The following is a 17,159-nucleotide window of genomic DNA, read 5'->3' on the forward strand; positions in this document are numbered from 1 at the left end:
GGAACTTCGCTTGACAGTTGAGTACAAATTACGTTGCGGGCATTAATCTTTTCACATAATTTATATTTGCTAGTCGATTTTCTATCAATACGCAACTTATTGAGCATTATTAAAATATTCCCAGTATTTTATAGAACCCACCACTATTTTCTTTAACATTCGAGATACACATTCCAACTTTCTGAGCAATGTAGAAACATACAGAATTAGAATTACAACATTAAGCAACAGTATTCATTCTATTGCAGATTCACGAAGATATTCATATGAATATGTTCCACGAAATACTGCATGCACGAAACATGAGCTTTCTGCTGTAACGACTAGCTTAAAAACTACTGGTACATTTTCAGTAGAAACATAGATTAAATGTTCATCGACAAAAACGAATTGCCAAGATCGCTGTCGTTCAAATTGCGGCACGGCAGCTATCAGCTAAATGCGAACAGAATTCGCAGATCGTGCTTGCAAAACAGATGATTTCTATGAGCTAAACTAGAACCAATCGATTCGGATTGAAAATAGCTTGCAAATCTATTGCACTTCGCTTCTGTCTGTTGTGCATCTGTTGTAATTAATAAAAACTTCATAAAACATAGCACGAATAAAGGAAATGATAAGTTGTGACGCAATGGAAGCGTCATACTAGTTTTAAAAAATCATCAACAAATTGGAAACATAAAAAAGAGATTGTTGTATCTCGATCCGAAGTTTATTTACAATGTAGGAAATTCCTCCCGCTGTCAAAATCTCATTTTCTATCACAATAACAAACGTGTTCCCTACTTCATTAAAATAAGCATAGTTGCAGTTACAATGAATGAACAGGTTTGCAAAATGTACGTTTTAATTATCGACCGCATACTGCATGAATTTCTAAGGTGCATTTTAATTTCATTCTTTGCAGCTGTGGCACCAAAGAAGCAAAGTATAACTGCCCAAGATGCAACATGATGTACTGTTCCGTTCAGTGCTACAAAGCACAGCAGCATGTGGAATGCTCGGAAGGCTTTTACCGCGAGAATGTCGTACAGGAGCTAGCACTACGGAAAGCTGATGCTGATGCTGCACAGTCTAGCAAAACTATGCTGGAAATACTGCAGCGAGTAGAACAAATGGATTCAATGCAGGACGAAGACTCATCAACAGATGCCGCATCCGATCTTGAAGGTCCAGACCAACAGCTTGATTCGGACGATGAAGCACAGGAGGTAGAGCTGGCGAACAGACTGAAGGGAATCGATTTGGACAATGCAGCGGAAGTGTGGGATCGATTGACCGATGGCGAAAAGGAAGAGTTTCAACGGTTTCTCGAGAATGGAGATATTGCGAAAATGTTGCCCGTTCCAAACATTTGGTGGGCGAAGGAATACAAAGTAGATTTAGTTCAGGCGGCCGAAGAACCATCAGAACAGGAGCAAAAGATGTTTAAAGATTGTCCAAAAATATCGACCAACATCGCTAAGCTTTCGGACATCCTACCAGATGCACCTTCGCCAACGGTGCGACATAACATTGCCAATGTGCTAGCGGCATATTCATTCGTGTACCGGTACTTCCTGGGAGATATTCATGAAGATGCGCTAGAAACAGTCGACTGTATGCTCGGAATATGCGTTAATCTTAAGAAAAGCGGCATCTTCGACTCAGCCCTTATGGCCGTAACGTCCGTGGTCAGTGAGTGCTGCAATGAACAACTCCCGACGGACCATGAAACTTTGGGCGTACTAAAAACGGACGTTCAAACGTTGTTCACGGGCCCGAAAGGATGTGGTAAAAAGTATAGCAGACTATTCCTTCTTTCAGCCTTATCCGACGTACGTACCCTGTTGAGCAATGCTAAACGAGAGCTGAAAAGTGTAGATAAAAAAACCGAAGAAAGTCATAAAATTAAATCGGATCGGATTCAAACGGACGGGGCCAATCTGAAGCACGCAAATGCTCCGTTGCTGAGAAGTTGTGTGAAAAAAATAGAGTTTTACCTAGCGTACGCTCGCTCTTCGTATTTCGAATCGTAACTGCAGAAACACAAATACACCATACATGTTATCAAAATATAATACTTCTTTTTATTTTCATCTCTTTTTATGAAATCATCTCTATACTCATCTTTTCTTACACGCGTATATACAATGTCTCATTGTACAAAACAATTTTCTTATTGTGCGGGGTTTACTTCGGAGAAGAAGAAAACAAATAAACGTATAAAAGTAAAAACTGGAAAGAGTATTAAACGATTTCCTAGCGTTGCTCTCAACCAGAGGCACCTATTTTTTCATTTCAACTGTTCCCAGAGTTTCCCATACCAGTGCCCCCTACTGTCCGATATCATTCGTCAAACAATCCTGTACACTTGTTATCACGCACCCTTAACAACCGGGCCTGGGAATAGAGCGCATCGTCATGCGGTACGATGCGTGTGAATAAGTTAAAAAAAAAAACACATAATTACAATAAAAACAAATGGGAAAGCAACCAACCCAACAAATCTGCGAAACGAATGAATCCTTTTGGGGGTATCTAACCGTTTGATGAATAGTTGGGAGTGTGTGACGGGCGAACGATCGTTCGCCGCACCGTGTGATGTGTGTTTTGCGTTAAAATAAATATACTTATGAGTCTCCGCAGTTCTAAAAGTTGGTAATCTGTTAAATACTTTTTAAAAAATATGTACGTTTAAACCTAAAATAGCAAAACTATCGTTTAACGAGTAATGCAACATACGAACTGCAGGGTGAAGCACAACGTCTTCATATACGATCAACGAGGATGAGCAAAACAAATTTTCTAACAGCGCAAGGACACCTTCGCAAATGTGAGCTTTTTAACGAACGATAACAGACGCATACCATCCGAAGGAAGCAAACAAAACAAATGCCACCGGTGATCGGTTTTCTGGCCTCTGCGTCCAAAGGTCCAAGATTCCGGCCCGTACGTATTAGGTGAGTATTTCTGCCGGACCACCGCAGCTGCTTTAACACATCGCACATTTCCACTTCGCGAAGAATGCCAGCGCTTTATAAAACATCGAAAGGCAGACAGGCGTCGTGCAGAGTGACGTCCTGCTAGTGCCCGGATGTCATTATAATGCGCTCGATGCAGGTGTGGACGAGGACGAGCTGGTAGTAGTTGTGGTCGTGCTGATCGTACTGTGAAGATGGTTCAGGCTCTCGGGCGAATTGGACACGAGAACTGTTCTGGTGCTACCGTCGGTGTCAGTCTGTTGCTGTGCCACCAGATGAGGTAAGGAGATCTGGACCGGAAGCGTTTGATTATCCGCGGTAGGTACCTGTGCAAGCAGGGAAGTTTTGATTAGTACGATCGATACTTTACGTTTACGCTCTCACTGGTGGAAATACTTACATGTATCGTTACACCTTGCGGTAGACTTATTGCACTTTGTAATAGATTTTGGGTCGATGAGTTCTGCTGTGACGCGGCCGATTGACCGACAGCCGTCGCGTCTACACTATCTCCTGTGCCACTCTGCATGCTCCCACTGGTAGTGGTTATTGTCAACCCGGAAGGGATACCCGTCGGTAACGAAGCTATCGACGTACTTGGCGCACCGTTGGCGATCGTCGTTGTCGTGGTGTTAGCACCATTGGATGTGTTTCTATTATTATTGTTGTTATTATTATTGTTGTTGCGATTGGATGCCTTCTCCTCCTTCAGTCGCTTGGTAAGGTGCGACTTTATATGCTTCCGGAGGTGATCCTTCCTGTAGAAACCTTTCCCACAATCGTTACAGATCTAGCGGAGAGAGATGAGAATAAGGCGAAAAGCGAGATTAATCACAGCTCGAGAAATGATACATTCCCATGAACTTACCTCCGTTTTAACGCCGCTGTGTATGACGTAGTGCAAGTTGAGATGTTCCTTTCGCTTGAAACCTTTCTCACACACGTTGCATATGAACGGTCGCTCGGGATTGTGGCCGAGCTTGTGTCGTTCCAGGTGCTCCTTGCGCTTCAGCCCAGCACCGCAGATATCACATATGAACCGCCGCTCGATTTTGTGCACCACCAGATGCTGCTCGAGACATTCCTTCTCCGGGTAGGCCATGTGACATTCGGGGCAGCAGAACAGTACCGTCCCGTCGATGGCGGTGGCGATGTGTACCTGGCCCGGTTTCTGTCGCTTCGGCTTCGGTGGTTTTGTTTTGTACTTGCGCTTCTTTCGAGCCTTCCCGCTGGGAGTGGTCCCATTGCCGGTACCGTCCCCATTCTCTCCCGGTTCGTTTTCGTGCTCTCGCCCATTAATGCCCGGCACGCTGCGACCATCCGGTGAGCCATCGGTTCCATTCTCTCCCTGGCCCGTACTGTCCGCCGGACCGAACTGGGTGTTTTCGTTCGAATGGTCATCCGGCACTTCCTGCTTGATGATACCGGGTGCTATCGTCACGCCGGTCGGTAGCACCAACTGCTGCAGCACATGGCTACCGTTCATGATGGTCGTCATCGCTGGGTTTGTGCCGTTGTTATTGTTGTTAAACTTTAAGTATGGCTGCAGGTTGAGATTTTGGGGAGGGCGTGACTGCTGCTGTTGCTGCTGCTGCTGTAGGTGATGTAGTTGATGCTGCTGTTGCTGCTGTTGCTGCACCATTTCTATGATATTGCTGGTCGAATGCATCGATGTCGGTACGAGCGACGGTTGATTCCAGATGGCTGGAGATTCTTGCTTAATCTGCCGTAAAGGGGGCGGATTTTCGCTGTCGATCTTCACGCCGCCCGGCGATGATGCGTTGTTCGAGGAGAGATTGGACTGCTGTTGCTGGTGCTGTTGCAGTATCGTAGTGGAGCCAGGGTTTTGTGACGCGAGTAGCTGCAAGTCTTGGGGTTGCAGTGCGGCCACTATTGTCATACCCTCCGGCAGGCCTTGGTTATGCAGGACTTCTTCGTCCTGGGGACTGTACGCCACCGTGAGCACCGTTGTGCCCTGTTGAAATCCCTGGATGGGTATCTGCATTTGACCCATTTGAAACTTCGGTGTCGGAAGCGTGCCCGATTGCGCTGAACCGGTTTGGCCCGTCTGTCCGGCCGCACCGGATCCGGCCATTTGCGACGGTAGCGGGTTTGGGTTTAACACCTGTATCTGGACGGTTTGCTGTGCGTCGCCCGGTTTCGCACCTGGCATCGTGATCGGGAGTGTGATGTAGGCGGGAGATGCCATTGCTGGGTGCGGCATACCGGCCGTTGTAACGACCTGTCCATGCTGCGACTGTTGCTGATGGAACATTGCCGAAGCCGCACTAACCGCCGTTCCATCCACGGGTCTTAGGAACTGCATCGCTCCCTCACTTCCGGACACCAATCCCAGAACCTAAAAGTAATGGTCAAATCGATTAGAAAATGTGTAGCAAACGAATGGTGTGTCTTCTAACGATGGTGTTCCTTCCTTCGGGCATGCATCGAACACACACCATCGTTGTTGGCGCAATTAAAATGTCGTTTCCCAAGCCAGTTCTTCAGCTCGCTTCATAAGGTCAAAGTGCATCGCTTCCTACGCCGAAGCGGATGTGTATCCACACGAGACTCGCAACTCAAATGACATTCACTTTCAACGCTTGCCCCCCAAAAGTCAGCGTTTGTTTAGCGGTCCGTACCGAAGCCCGTGTTAGCACTGGAAGGGCATTGCCGAAGCCTTTCTAGCGAAGGTGCGCTGCTCTCACCACAAAGAGCACCACCGTTCAGGCAAACCTTAATCCTTAAGATTTCCATCACGATGAAAATGAATTCATCCGATAGCGCCCCAAGTGCGCCATGATCTTTTCAAACCACGGTTTTTGGTTTGGTGTGCTTTCCGCATTGTTTCCGTTTCGGCCACCCTGCTGCTGCTGTTGCAGATCGTTCCCACATCCATCCATAGCATGACGGCAAGCAAAAGCACGACGTTCGTTCGCTAGGTTCCGTCGTGCGCCCCAGCACATTCATGTTACGCGGGGGGGCTCGACAAAAAGTTGAGTAAAAGTGAAAGTTTTCTCTCTCATTCGTGGAATGAACTTTACGCGGGCGCTCGTGCGCAGTGGTAGCAAAGGTGGTTGGTGGGGGGGCAAAGAGTAAAAGATAGACCGGAACGAACAGGAACCTGAAAGGAACTGGGCAAATGTGTAATGTAACCACCGACGGAGCGGGCAAAACCAACCAATACCGTTGGGGCGCAAAAGAGCACAACGCTGCCAAAGTTTATTGCGGGGCCAATGCAATTCAATCTCAACCAACCAGTTTATGCGATGTTTAGCCCCCGGGGAGTCACTTCCCTCTATCGGGTTGTGTTGTGGTCGGTAGTATAAATTAATACTGCTATAGTTGTTGCATTTATTATACGTGATCATGATGGCCGCATAATTGAAGATTGTTTCATAAGCAAAGAAAACAATTTTTGTTTGCCAAAAAAAATGCCCAAATTCACTGTCTTACTTATAAGTTAATCTAAACCAGCTTTCTTAGCAAAGAAGTATTACTACTTTTGACGATGCTCTTGGCTTCAAACATCTAGCCTGTGTAGGAAGATCTACTTTTACTATTTAGTTTGAGAGAAAGGAAAGCAAAAAGAATCACTCTCTTTCCCACAAGAGAGACCCACAAGTTGTTTCTGTGGAGTTCAAATAAAAATGAAAGTTATTTCTTGTCCTCCTGCTCGAGTGGATGAACTTAATGCAGACACATATTTTGCTTTGTATAAAGTTAAATTAGGTAACAAGGGAAAGAGATCTAGTATTTCCTGTATAAATCAAATGTTTTAGCCTTCTTAATAATAGTTAGAATATTTTGTTCAAACATTAGATGCTCTAATATGAACTGTTTTCTTTTAATTTAAAACTCATTTCATTTCAAATTTGTTCGCTAAAAATCTCGTCCATCAGCTGCACTTTTTGTGCTCTTTAGCGACTCTAGGGCAACCTTCACACAATTCCTCCATCCGTTGTTTAATGTTTCCCCAATAAACCTTGAATGGTTGCATTTAAATCAATCCATCCAAACCTAACTTCTACAAGCGGCATGTACGCATGTATTGCACTCGCATCCGCAACGTCACGCAAATCTGTGTGCCAGAAGGTTTCTCGCTTGCGATTTATGCCTGGCGTTGAAATCACCCTTCAAATGTAGCCACGGTACGCCGTTTGCCGCCGTGTTGCACCGTACCGAAGTGTTTTTAAGATGATGGGAAACTGCACACAAAAAAAGAGCGAATCTTTCCTTCGTTAGTCAGAAGTCACGTTTAACACTTGATCGCAGCATAAAATGTTTCTACCCCCCCTCTCGGGTGTGTGCCAATGCAGTGTGCCACCAATTCTTTGTTCTCGAGTACTGGCTGTTCAAGCGTCTTAAGCAGCCAGTTTCTCAGACCTTTTGCATCATCATCATCATCATCATCATCATGTCAGCAGCAGCAGCACCAGCAGGTCATGGTAACAAGCATAATGCGATGAAATTTACATTCGTCGTTGTTTAATTAAAACAACTAAGATCCGTTAACATACAGCACGGTACGCTCTCTCACCTGCCCATTCGATGCGGTCGTGGTAAGGTTCTGGGGAAACTTTCCTGCGGTAAACTGATTCGGTCCAGCGAATGGATTCGTGAACTGTGAAAAGTTCATCTTCGAACACTGAAAGTGAAAAGCAACAAAATTATGTACATATTAATAAAAAATGATGCAGCAGTAGTATTAAATCGCATTTAGGAACTTTATGAGTGCTTGTGGGTAGGTATTAATTTTACCTCGATGTAATTTTCATTGTCGTCCATTTTATCCTCTACTCCCTTCCGCTCCGTAACGATACCGGATTCGTTCATGAAGGCTGCTGGATTTCGGGACTTTTCGACACAAAAAATAAACCCCCAAAAACGCTTCAATTCAATTTATATTCTTGTCCACAAACGCCTCACTTTCCAGCTTGGCCGGGGTACCGTTTAACGATTATAGTTTTTTTTTTCTACTCCACGCGCTTCCTTCGCGTTACATTCGTTTCTAGCGCGCTGTCACTCTGTGTCTGGGCGTGAAGTTGACGTGAAATAAGTGGTATGGTGTTCACATGCGTAAAGATCGTGTTGTGGTTTCGCTGAGCACATCGAAACATCGATTCGAGCGGCAATGAATCGCTGCTAACGGGAAATGGGCAGGTAGTTCTCACTCGATTTCACATTGCTGCGCGCGATGACGATGACGGCAAACGGGCAACGCGTCGTGTTTTACTTTCAGGACACATTTACTTCTTGTCATTTGCTACCGGGCACGGCCACACTTACGGGGGGGTACCCGTGTAAAGCTTATGCAAATGAAAACAGTTTTCAAAACCCCCTCACAACGTCGCATGTGTGTGCGAAAGGATACTGTAAGTAATTATACAAAATAATCAACTCGAGCTATTGGTAAATCACACATAAAAACCACGGTAAACGAACTTAAAGCTCGTGCAACGATTTCTTTTTTTTCCAATTTAAAATAAACTTTTACCACAACTGTTCACACTTATTTGCATCAAACGGATTGTTGTATTGTGCTTTTATTGTACCGATCACTTTCAATTTTCAACATACCACAGCAATAGACCATTTAACAGAGATTTAGTTTTCACACATTAGTGATGTCATAGCAACATATGAGTATTGCCTTTCACTCACTGGCCACCGGAGGTGTGAAATCAAATCTCAATTGCATTTCGTAACCCTTTCTCTTCAATGCTGGGGTTCCGCTTTAAAGTTAGTCACCGTTGTTGCTGCTGCACTTTTTTTGCTGGACTTCAACATTGCCAGAGTTACAGCGTACAATATTTCGTAGCACCGTTTTGTAGAGACCTAGTCGAAATTGTTGGCTTTACTAAGACTCAGAAATTGGCTTTCTTCAATCGTTGCTACACAAACGATCTTCGAACAATGATCGTTTTTTGGAGTAGCACTTCATTCACTACACTGCATCCTTGAAGCCACGATTGTCACCATTGTAAAAACGCATAATTATGCTCATCCTCAAATATTCATTCGATTCTTCGATATTCACCATGATCAACACGGAATTCTTGGCCCTACATAAGTAAAACACATTAAAGACACAAACCACGATCGATGTAGAAATCCAACAACGAACTCATTCCACCATGGAGCAGGTCAGAGAGGACGAGTGCTTTCACATCGATAGTGAAACTACTTTCAGTCGCAAAGCGCATTGATCGCGCATGTTCCGTTTTCTTTGCGGAGTAAAACGACTCAAAGCACTAACACGTGCACATACACACACACACACACTCATACATACACGTGTATACAGCAACGCATACAACAACAATAACTACCACACACCAACAGCTGAACGAACGAACTTCCTTCACGGGGTTTCACACGGGATCAGAGCAGTAAAATATTGCGAATCTATGAAACTATACGACCGACCCGGATCGCGGATCCGACCACTATGACGTCGTTGTCCGCGAGGCCGTTTTCCAGAGCGGGGTTCCGCGTTTGCGGATGTAGCTGCGATGATCATCGCAATCGTCGTCGTCGTCGTCGATCGCCACGAAGCAGAAAGCCAACAGATGAAGAGAGTACGCAGCAGGCGCCGAACACGCGCTACTTCGTAAAAGCTCGGCATTGCTATGCTTTCCCTTTGCTGTAGCAAGCCATGAGGCCGTAGCCTACTGTTGCAAACAATATGCTTTTAGCTCAATGCGGTTGGAACGTTGGAATTTTATCATCATATTTTTATGGCTAAACACTCAATCCTCATCAGAATTGTTCGAGAATAACCAATGCGTTTTTTTGTAAATCAAATTCTTCAGTAATAAAATATTGCATCTTCGACCAATGTTCCTCTACTAAACCTTTTGAGGGTCTATGGAATGTTCAAGCAATGAGCTCATAATGTCTCTGCTGCTCAACTTTATGCTCATCTACTAAACGACATGTGAGGAGCGCTCCTCATAAACCTTCGCACAGTATTGGTGATCAAGATCGTGGAGCAACTTTTTAAAAGCGATTCGCTATGGAAACGAAATTCCCCATTGTTTACTGACATGACATACACACACGCACGCGCAGTGTAGTAGTTCGCTAGTAGTCGTATCACTCTCTGATCATACCACCACTGCTTGCAGTGGATGGGGTGGGCTAAGATGAAGGGAAGGCGAGCAAAGTATTACGCACAACGTATCTAATGTTTACATAAACCATCACCGGATGATCGGAGCTCACGAGCCTCTGTGTACGAATGTGTGCGCCTTGGTAGCACGTACACCTTTAGCAAACGTTTATGAATCAGCGACATCATGTAGAAACAAAAAAAATTAAAATATTATTTACACATAGCTTTCAAAGCGCTTACAAACTGTTTGTTTTTGTTTGTTATCGATTGAAATTTTCTTGAAAAATATAGTACAATTTTTCAGCGAAGCTGATTGAAAGTAATCATACAGTTGATACCAACGAGTGAACCTAAACACTACAACAAACACAACCAACCGGATGTAAAACATTAGAGAAATAAAGCAAAACATTCGATCTCCGATCAAGATACTATCAGAACGCTTCGAAAGGTTCGTTGCTGACACCATCGTTTAAGTCTTTCATTTCGTGAAGGCTTCTTGGTTAGAGGTGATGCCTTAACAAGGTACTGTGAAGTTACTTGTACGAATCTTTTACGAAACAACGTAATCTACAATTCTGTCGCGTTGTCTTCAAATAACGCTAATTAATCGTGAAATCCTAAATTGAAGACGTTTATTTGAAATAAGCATTAAACAAACCCAATCATACCGAGAGGTCTCACACACCCAACCACATGCCGTTTGATGGCTTCGGAGTGAAGCATCGAATACAGATAATAATAGTGCACCGCTGTGTGTCGTAGAATAATGCCCTTTTAATTCCCATCCAACCAAATCGACCATGGGGTGCGGAGTAGTAGTGTGAGTGCACCTTTTCACAGTCGTGCCCGCATTTTCACACCACCCCCGGGCACGCTGCATGCGGTTTAAGCTCTCGCTCGTGCCTCTCCGGACTGGTCCGGTGTGTGTATATCGTGGCCCTTATTTCCCACTGCAACAAACCCACCGTCATGGCATGCTCCAGGCCAGGGCTATGCCACGCCAATGTCTTATGTTTTGCGCGGCCAGTTTAACTTCCTCTCCGCCCTCCAGGCGCCCCTCGCCGCCACCAACCAATCCAGTGCATTTCGTAGAGAAAGAAAATTTAGAAAGTGGAGAGAGTTTTATATAATCCACGATGTTGCCGCCACTGTTCGAAACCACAAACCCGCGGTTCGCCCGTGGTAAACGAGGTGGTAGTTGTTTAGGTCTTGATTTTTGCCCTCTGTCTGTCTCTTTCTCCGATTACCTGCCTGTGGATATTGTTTTTGGTGTTTCTTTTAAAATTACATTTCTGAGATTGCTAACTCACTTGGAGAACGTTCGATCAGCTGTCTTTCTACATCTTCTAGATTCCAACGCTTCGTAACGGAAGTTGGCGCGAATGCTCCGTTCCGTTATAATTTCGTTTTACACCCCGTCTCGATACACTTTCAGTCGGTAAGATAACAGGTGTTTCAAACTTAATATTTCATTATTGGAAATATTCCATAGCATACACGCGTGCGCATAAAAGTACATGCCATAAACGATATTTACGCTAAGATCACTTGCAAATGATCAAAGCTCAAACCTTCCCTTACGCGTGGCGCAATGTTTCTCTTTCTTTTGTTTGTCGATTGTTTCCAAATTGGTTGATGCGAGACTTTCGCACGCTGCTTGTGAACCGCGCAAAGACTTTGTTACGCCAACAGCGTTGAGAGTTCACTTCTTCCACGACCACAACGCTAACACGCCTGGGATGTGTGTAGGTATAAACCATTGGAAAACACTATCGCAGACCAACGATCGGTGGGGTTCATTAGCAAAGAGGAGAACCTCGATCGTGGTGCGCTCGATCGTCTTCATCTTTGCTGTCGTGAAAGATCAAAAGTTTCACTTTCGTTTTTCGCTCAGGCTCGCTCTAATTCCACATTCACCTCACTGCCGCTGCTATCCGGACAGTTGCTGTTTGTCTGCGTTGTAAAGCCGTCCAGGAGATCGAACACAATGTTACATTTTCTTTTATGCTTTCGGTGGAAAAGAAGCATATATAGGTAGTTAACGGAGAATAATGTTAATGTGCTCCCAAAAACAGTCTTCCACTGTACATTGGTCAATATCACTAACTATAAGAAATAACATCCATGAACTTCTTCAGATATATCTTTACTTTGAGAACTGGTGGGCAAATCTTTCAAGTGTCCCAGGTTTCGCTCCGTGAATTTTTGTAACTTCTGGGAAGTAAGTAGCTTTCACGGTTTTCATACTCAGCACAAGGTTTATTCCCCTGTTCCCAGTGTTTCTAAATGTAGTAAAAGACAAAAAACTCAAAATAGTAGCAAAACTAATAAATGCCGAACTACAAATCTATGTTCCGACTGACTGATCGTTATCCTTTTTACTGATCCACCGAAAGGTTCTAAATGTCTGAAGATTTGTAATGAAAGATACTGGCCTATTGTTGATGAGTTAATAAACGCGACAACAAAATGCGTACCAATTACAGCTGCAAATCACTTAACATGCCACATCTTGGTAGATTGCGGCCACCGGATGACAAAAATAAATCGTTAACGCAATGACGACACTAAACGACACACCGGATGACGTCGCCGTCTGTTCGGTAAAGAGGAAAGGCGGACATTTCAAGCGATGCAATATTTGTGTTTAGAAAAAAGAAAAACGCATACCAGAAATGTATAATAGTCAACCTGAGAGTAGTGTTAAGCAAAGCCTGAGCTTAAAGTGTATACCGATTGCACCCCCCCATAATTCCTTAAATGCATTTTTCATTTATCTTTTGGAACGCATTCTTAATGATGTGTGTGGATTGGAAGATCTCCGAATAGAGCTGTTGCGATGGAAACGTGGCATCTATTGACTACGAAAGAATGCTCCTAAATTGCATCCAAGCTAGCATTGCGACTCCCTCAGACGGTTTGTTATTGTTTACTATATTAGGAATAAATAGATTTACTCACCGTTCTGTTGCGTTGCGGTACCTCTTGTTGCACTTTCTTTGCTGTTGGTGGTACCTTTGGACGATAATTTTGCGACTAATGCCGGCACTGTCGCTGCTAAATGAGCGATTAATGTGTTGCTCTCGACCGTCGTGGACGTCTATTGCTGATCCGCACGCAGATGGCTCGGTCTCGAATGTTTTTATTACACTGTATTGCACATAGAAAATGATGAGCTTGCCTGCACACGTATCTCACCGCCCACAGTGGAAGCAAAACATGTATGCACTATTCTTTACAAAGCATAAAAACGCACTGCCACGCATTAAACGAGGGAAATGATCACTGAACTAATAAACATAGCTGTCGCAACTTTTCTATCCCGGGTGCTGGGTGCTGCTGGTGTTTTGAACGCAAAATTACATCAAAACAGCCCGCAAGCAGAAACTATTGCAGTTTACCGATAAAGATCACTGTTGTTGTGAGTCGCCAACTTAACGACGGCATTGCGATTGATCCCCGTGTTTCACATTCAGGTAGCTTAGGACAGAGCGATAGCTGGGTTTGGTGTAGCTATTTATGAGATCCCGCTGGCGCTAACAGGTAACAAATTGCCAACGCTGTACGCGCTACGAACGGTACAGACACGGTGGACAAAACTTTGACAGCAGGTGCACCAAACTACTAACGAAACCAACAAATAAAAACTATGTTTATGCTCACGCAACAATCATATTATTTCTCTCCACCAAGCATATGATGTTACCGAGCAGATTTGTTCTGACATTGGGATGAAAAAAGCTAAAACAACAAGTGCCATGGCAAATGAGTGTCATGTAGGGCAGGCTGTACCAATGTAAGCGATTTGACACAAGGTTAGACATTTTTGTTGTGTCGTTTATGGGTCTTCTGCAATTTTATTTGTGAACAGATGGCAACTTTTCAATACACATTATTGTTATTAATAAAATTAAAGCGTTTATATTAGCAAACGTCTCCGTAACATCTATCCCGTTTCGTAAAATATCACTTCACTGTAGCTACCCAGTTGTCAAATGGCGCCCAATGTTCAACCTGCCATTCTACGCATTTGGGAATGATTCTTGTTATTTTATCTTTTTTTCTATCCAACGTCAGAACATTTGGCTCGTGGAAACATCATATGTTTGTGGAAAAGGAATAATACAAGCATTGCGTGAGCATAAACAGATTTTATATGTTGGACCGTGCTAGCAGATACTGTCCTTCTGTCAACGATTTGCTGTGACGAAACTCTTTCTAGTGGCCACTTGTTATCGGTAAGTGCTTTACTAATGTTTGCACATTTCCAGGCGAGGCGGAAACAGCATAGAACATACTTTCATAATATCTCAAATGAGATTAAAAATTGTATCAGATCACTTTAAACCAACGCAAAACGGGGGCCCTTGTTGCGGTTCATTGGCTTTGGAATGCGTGGCAATGCTTGTGATGGGCCATTGGCAAGTAAAATTACATTCTGCTGGTCCAAGTGCATGTTATCGTAAAACATTTTGCGATGCAACTTGTAGCCCAACAAGATTATCCACGATTTACGAGATATTACAGCAATGTTAACTGACAACGGAATCACCGATGATAAAAATACAATGAATGGAAAAATGTTACAGAACAGCTGTTCTTATGAGTAAACATTGGTCAATCTATTTCTGTATTCTGCAGACAAAGAAAAACAACGGAACTGAACTAAGAACTGGTGCAACGTAGATGAGACGGAAGCAGCATCAGCAACATCACCATCCCCTCTTATTCAACATAATTCACGATGGCAGGGCCAATCGACACAAGGTAATATACGGAATTAATGTTGCGTATTGTTTACATGCACCATTTATGGTTCTCTCCATCTCTCTTGCACGCTACGCTGCATATACGCACATTATGCTTCAATTTACGCAGTAGCGTACGATGCAACGCAAGAGCATATGAGAATGCTGGAAATGTTATACTAAGGTTTGCTTTTTTATATTGTAGAAAACGCTCTCGCGAAGAAGAACAGAACGAATTTATGCCCCTATCAAAGCGGATCAATAATCTACATCTAAACAACAGTCAACACAGTATTGTGGGAGGAGTGCTACCGGAGCAGATCGCCGCTGGTGCTTCCCATGTCGTTGGACAGATACGACAGCACGATCACCATCATCATTTACTCGGTGGTGCGGGAGGAACTTGTGCAATTAGTCTCCACAACAATCCGCATCTGATGGGGGTGATGGCTGGCAGCAGTTCCAGCAGCAGTAATAGTAGCAATAGCAATGCAAGCAGCGTCGGTTCGTTTCGAATTCCTGCCAACAGTGGAAGCAATAGTCCTGCGTCGACCATTTCGATTAACGGCGAAATCCTTGGTGATTACTGTCCAGTGCTGAGCGCCGAAGAAAACCCACATTATTTCACTAAAAATAAAATTCTCTACGAGCTGTACGTCGAGCGGATGAGCAGACTGCAATGAGCTGCGCCTAGGTGTGAGCGGATGTTACTACCACTTATTTTCATACTTTTAACCATCTCGAACAATCTTAATTCGTATAAATTTTTAGTTTTTAATAACATGTACCGTAACATATTTGCGAAGAGTGCTAATACGCTGGATGTTGTGTGCAGTGTGGTCGGATGCAATAATGGAATGAGTGCTACTTGAACAGGGGTCAGAATTTTGTCGGAAGCCGAGATGATTAGCCTTAAAAAGCGGACAGCGTTTTGAAGCTGATGATTCATAATAAAATCAAAATCATAAGTTATTGAACGAAGTTAAGATGGTCTTGCATTATCATTTCTCATATGTTGTGTGTACTAAATTTTACGAAAACTTTCGGATCCTTTATGTGCTTTGGGAATGTGAGACGGAGGAGTTGTATTTCATCGATTACACTTTATTTAGTCACAATGGACGATGTGTGTGGATATGGGTTTGCGGTACATATGGGTTGTTTTACGTGATATTTTGGTCTACGTATGCGCTTTTACTAGGGAGATAGACGCTTTTTCGAAACTACTAAAACTCATGGCTCGTTTTCACTGTGCATGATTGTGTTCTTAGTAATTTGTAGCCTAACAGTGTAGAACAATTACTTGAATATTGCCTTTTTCGCAAACAAAGAGCAAAACCTCAGTTTTGGGGCTAATGAGAGTTTGAGTCCATAACGATCACCCCTGTTTGCTGCTGTCTAACGTTACGGGTATCTCTTTGTCCAACGTTTACAATCTAATGGAATATAACAATATTAATTCTAGGCCGTTAGCCTCTCCCCGGTGGGTTTTAGGTTGAACGGATAATCTGCTCGTACGCAGTGAAGATGATAGCGCCGACTTCAACGGAGTGCGTAGCGTCGGAACTTCCCGCGGACAGTTTAAGCTCCAGCAGCACCCAAATGTTGTTCGCGACTGGTACAGCTTGTCTTGACCTCCGACGTTGCGCTTCGCGATAGTGAAGATGTTGTTTGCCGTCATTTTTGCCGCTACCGTATCGGCGGTGCCGACAATGCCGTGCAGATTGTACTGTACCTCGTTCGCGGCCGGAATTTCCTTCCAGGTGGTCAGAAACACCCGCTTGTCAAGCTGTCCATCCTCCACGAACAGCACGTTACCGTGAACGAGGCAGGCAAATAGAAAATGTCCACGTTGTTTTTGATAGCAACTTGGAGGTTATTCGGTGGTTCCATACGCTGTACCGGACCCGTTGTGCCAAGCGATAGAGACGTGTCGACCGATTGGGAAGGTTGCAGGGGCGCAACCTGAAGCGGAGCACTCGGTACCAATCCGAAGCTGTTTTTGTTTAGCTGGATGGCAAATCCGGTCATTGCCTGCAACGCCTTGTTGGTGAATGTCATGTCCATATATACTTGTCCGGCTCGGCGTGAGAATGTTCCTTGAATCTCGAGACCTTTGCCCTTATCCGCCGGCAGCCAGGTGATTTTCGGAATCTGAATCATGTTGGTACTGCTTACTGCCGTATCGTTCGCAGCAGCGGGACCGCCACCGAGGAGAATGTCGAGACCTCCACCGAGAAGATCCACATTGCTGCTTGCTGGAGCTGCCGGTGCTCCAATGTTCATCGAGAGTAGATCACTAATCAACGATTCCTTGTGGGGGATAAC

At 44.1% G+C, this 17,159-nt stretch overlaps 3 protein-coding genes and 1 pseudogene across 5 annotated transcripts; 2 read left to right on the forward strand and 2 right to left on the reverse strand.

Moving 5' to 3' along the window:
* Positions 1-357: 357 nt before the first annotated feature.
* Positions 358-2,111, forward strand: LOC128304954 (zinc finger HIT domain-containing protein 2). The gene is made up of 2 exons (XM_053042209.1): positions 358-839; positions 908-2,111. The coding sequence occupies exons 1-2, from the start codon at positions 817-819 to the stop codon at positions 2,016-2,018; spliced, it is 1,134 nt and encodes a 377-aa protein (XP_052898169.1). The 5' UTR covers positions 358-816; the 3' UTR covers positions 2,019-2,111.
* LOC128304933 (zinc finger and SCAN domain containing protein 4D-like) lies at positions 2,043-13,752 on the reverse strand. Of its 3 annotated transcripts, none has more exons than XM_053042190.1 (5): positions 13,045-13,752; positions 7,504-7,611; positions 3,832-5,322; positions 3,364-3,753; positions 2,043-3,289 (listed from the first exon to the last, which is right to left on the reverse strand). In XM_053042190.1, the coding sequence occupies exons 2-5, from the start codon at positions 7,600-7,602 to the stop codon at positions 3,083-3,085; spliced, it is 2,187 nt and encodes a 728-aa protein (XP_052898150.1). In that variant the 5' UTR covers positions 7,603-7,611; positions 13,045-13,752; the 3' UTR covers positions 2,043-3,082. The 3 variants fall into 3 exon arrangements, with proteins under 3 accessions (XP_052898150.1, XP_052898141.1, XP_052898158.1); XM_053042181.1 differs by lacking the exon at positions 13,045-13,752 and adding an exon at positions 7,725-7,891; XM_053042198.1 differs by lacking the exon at positions 7,504-7,611.
* A 419-nt stretch (positions 13,753-14,171) lies between these two features.
* On the forward strand, positions 14,172-15,790 carry LOC128297831 (uncharacterized). Its single transcript, XM_053033533.1, has 3 exons — positions 14,172-14,321; positions 14,725-14,850; positions 15,037-15,790. Exons 2-3 carry the CDS (start codon positions 14,828-14,830, stop codon positions 15,512-15,514), a joined length of 501 nt encoding a protein of 166 aa, XP_052889493.1. The 5' UTR covers positions 14,172-14,321; positions 14,725-14,827; the 3' UTR covers positions 15,515-15,790.
* Positions 15,791-16,260: 470 nt separating this feature from the next.
* LOC128299156 (AP-2 complex subunit beta-like) lies at positions 16,261-17,117 on the reverse strand (annotated as a pseudogene).
* Between the last annotated feature and the right edge of the window lie 42 nt (positions 17,118-17,159).

Source organism: Anopheles moucheti, chromosome 2 (assembly GCF_943734755.1).
Source record: "Anopheles moucheti chromosome 2, idAnoMoucSN_F20_07, whole genome shotgun sequence".
NCBI lineage: Eukaryota > Metazoa > Arthropoda > Insecta > Diptera > Culicidae > Anopheles > Anopheles moucheti.

What these genes read in the sequence shown, in the direction of transcription:
- LOC128304954 (XM_053042209.1), top strand. Translation starts at nt 817, where the DNA reads ATGAATGAACAGGTTTGCAAAAT. An exon ending in AATGAACAGGTTTGCAAAAT is followed by an intron (nt 840 to 907) that starts GTACGTTTTAAT and finishes CATTCTTTGCAG; the next exon opens with CTGTGGCACCAAAGAAGCAA.
- LOC128304933 (XM_053042181.1), bottom strand. Translation starts at nt 7,799, where the DNA reads ATGAACGAATCCGGTATCGTTACGGAGCGGAAGGGAGTAGAGGATAAA. An exon ending in ACAATGAAAATTACATCGAG is followed by an intron (nt 7,612 to 7,724) that starts GTAAAATTAATA and finishes TTTCACTTTCAG; the next exon opens with TGTTCGAAGATGAACTTTTC. An exon ending in CGACCGCATCGAATGGGCAG is followed by an intron (nt 5,323 to 7,503) that starts GTGAGAGAGCGT and finishes CATTACTTTTAG; the next exon opens with GTTCTGGGATTGGTGTCCGG.
- LOC128297831 (XM_053033533.1), top strand. Translation starts at nt 14,828, where the DNA reads ATGGCAGGGCCAATCGACACAAG. An exon ending in GCAGGGCCAATCGACACAAG is followed by an intron (nt 14,851 to 15,036) that starts GTAATATACGGA and finishes TTTATATTGTAG; the next exon opens with AAAACGCTCTCGCGAAGAAG.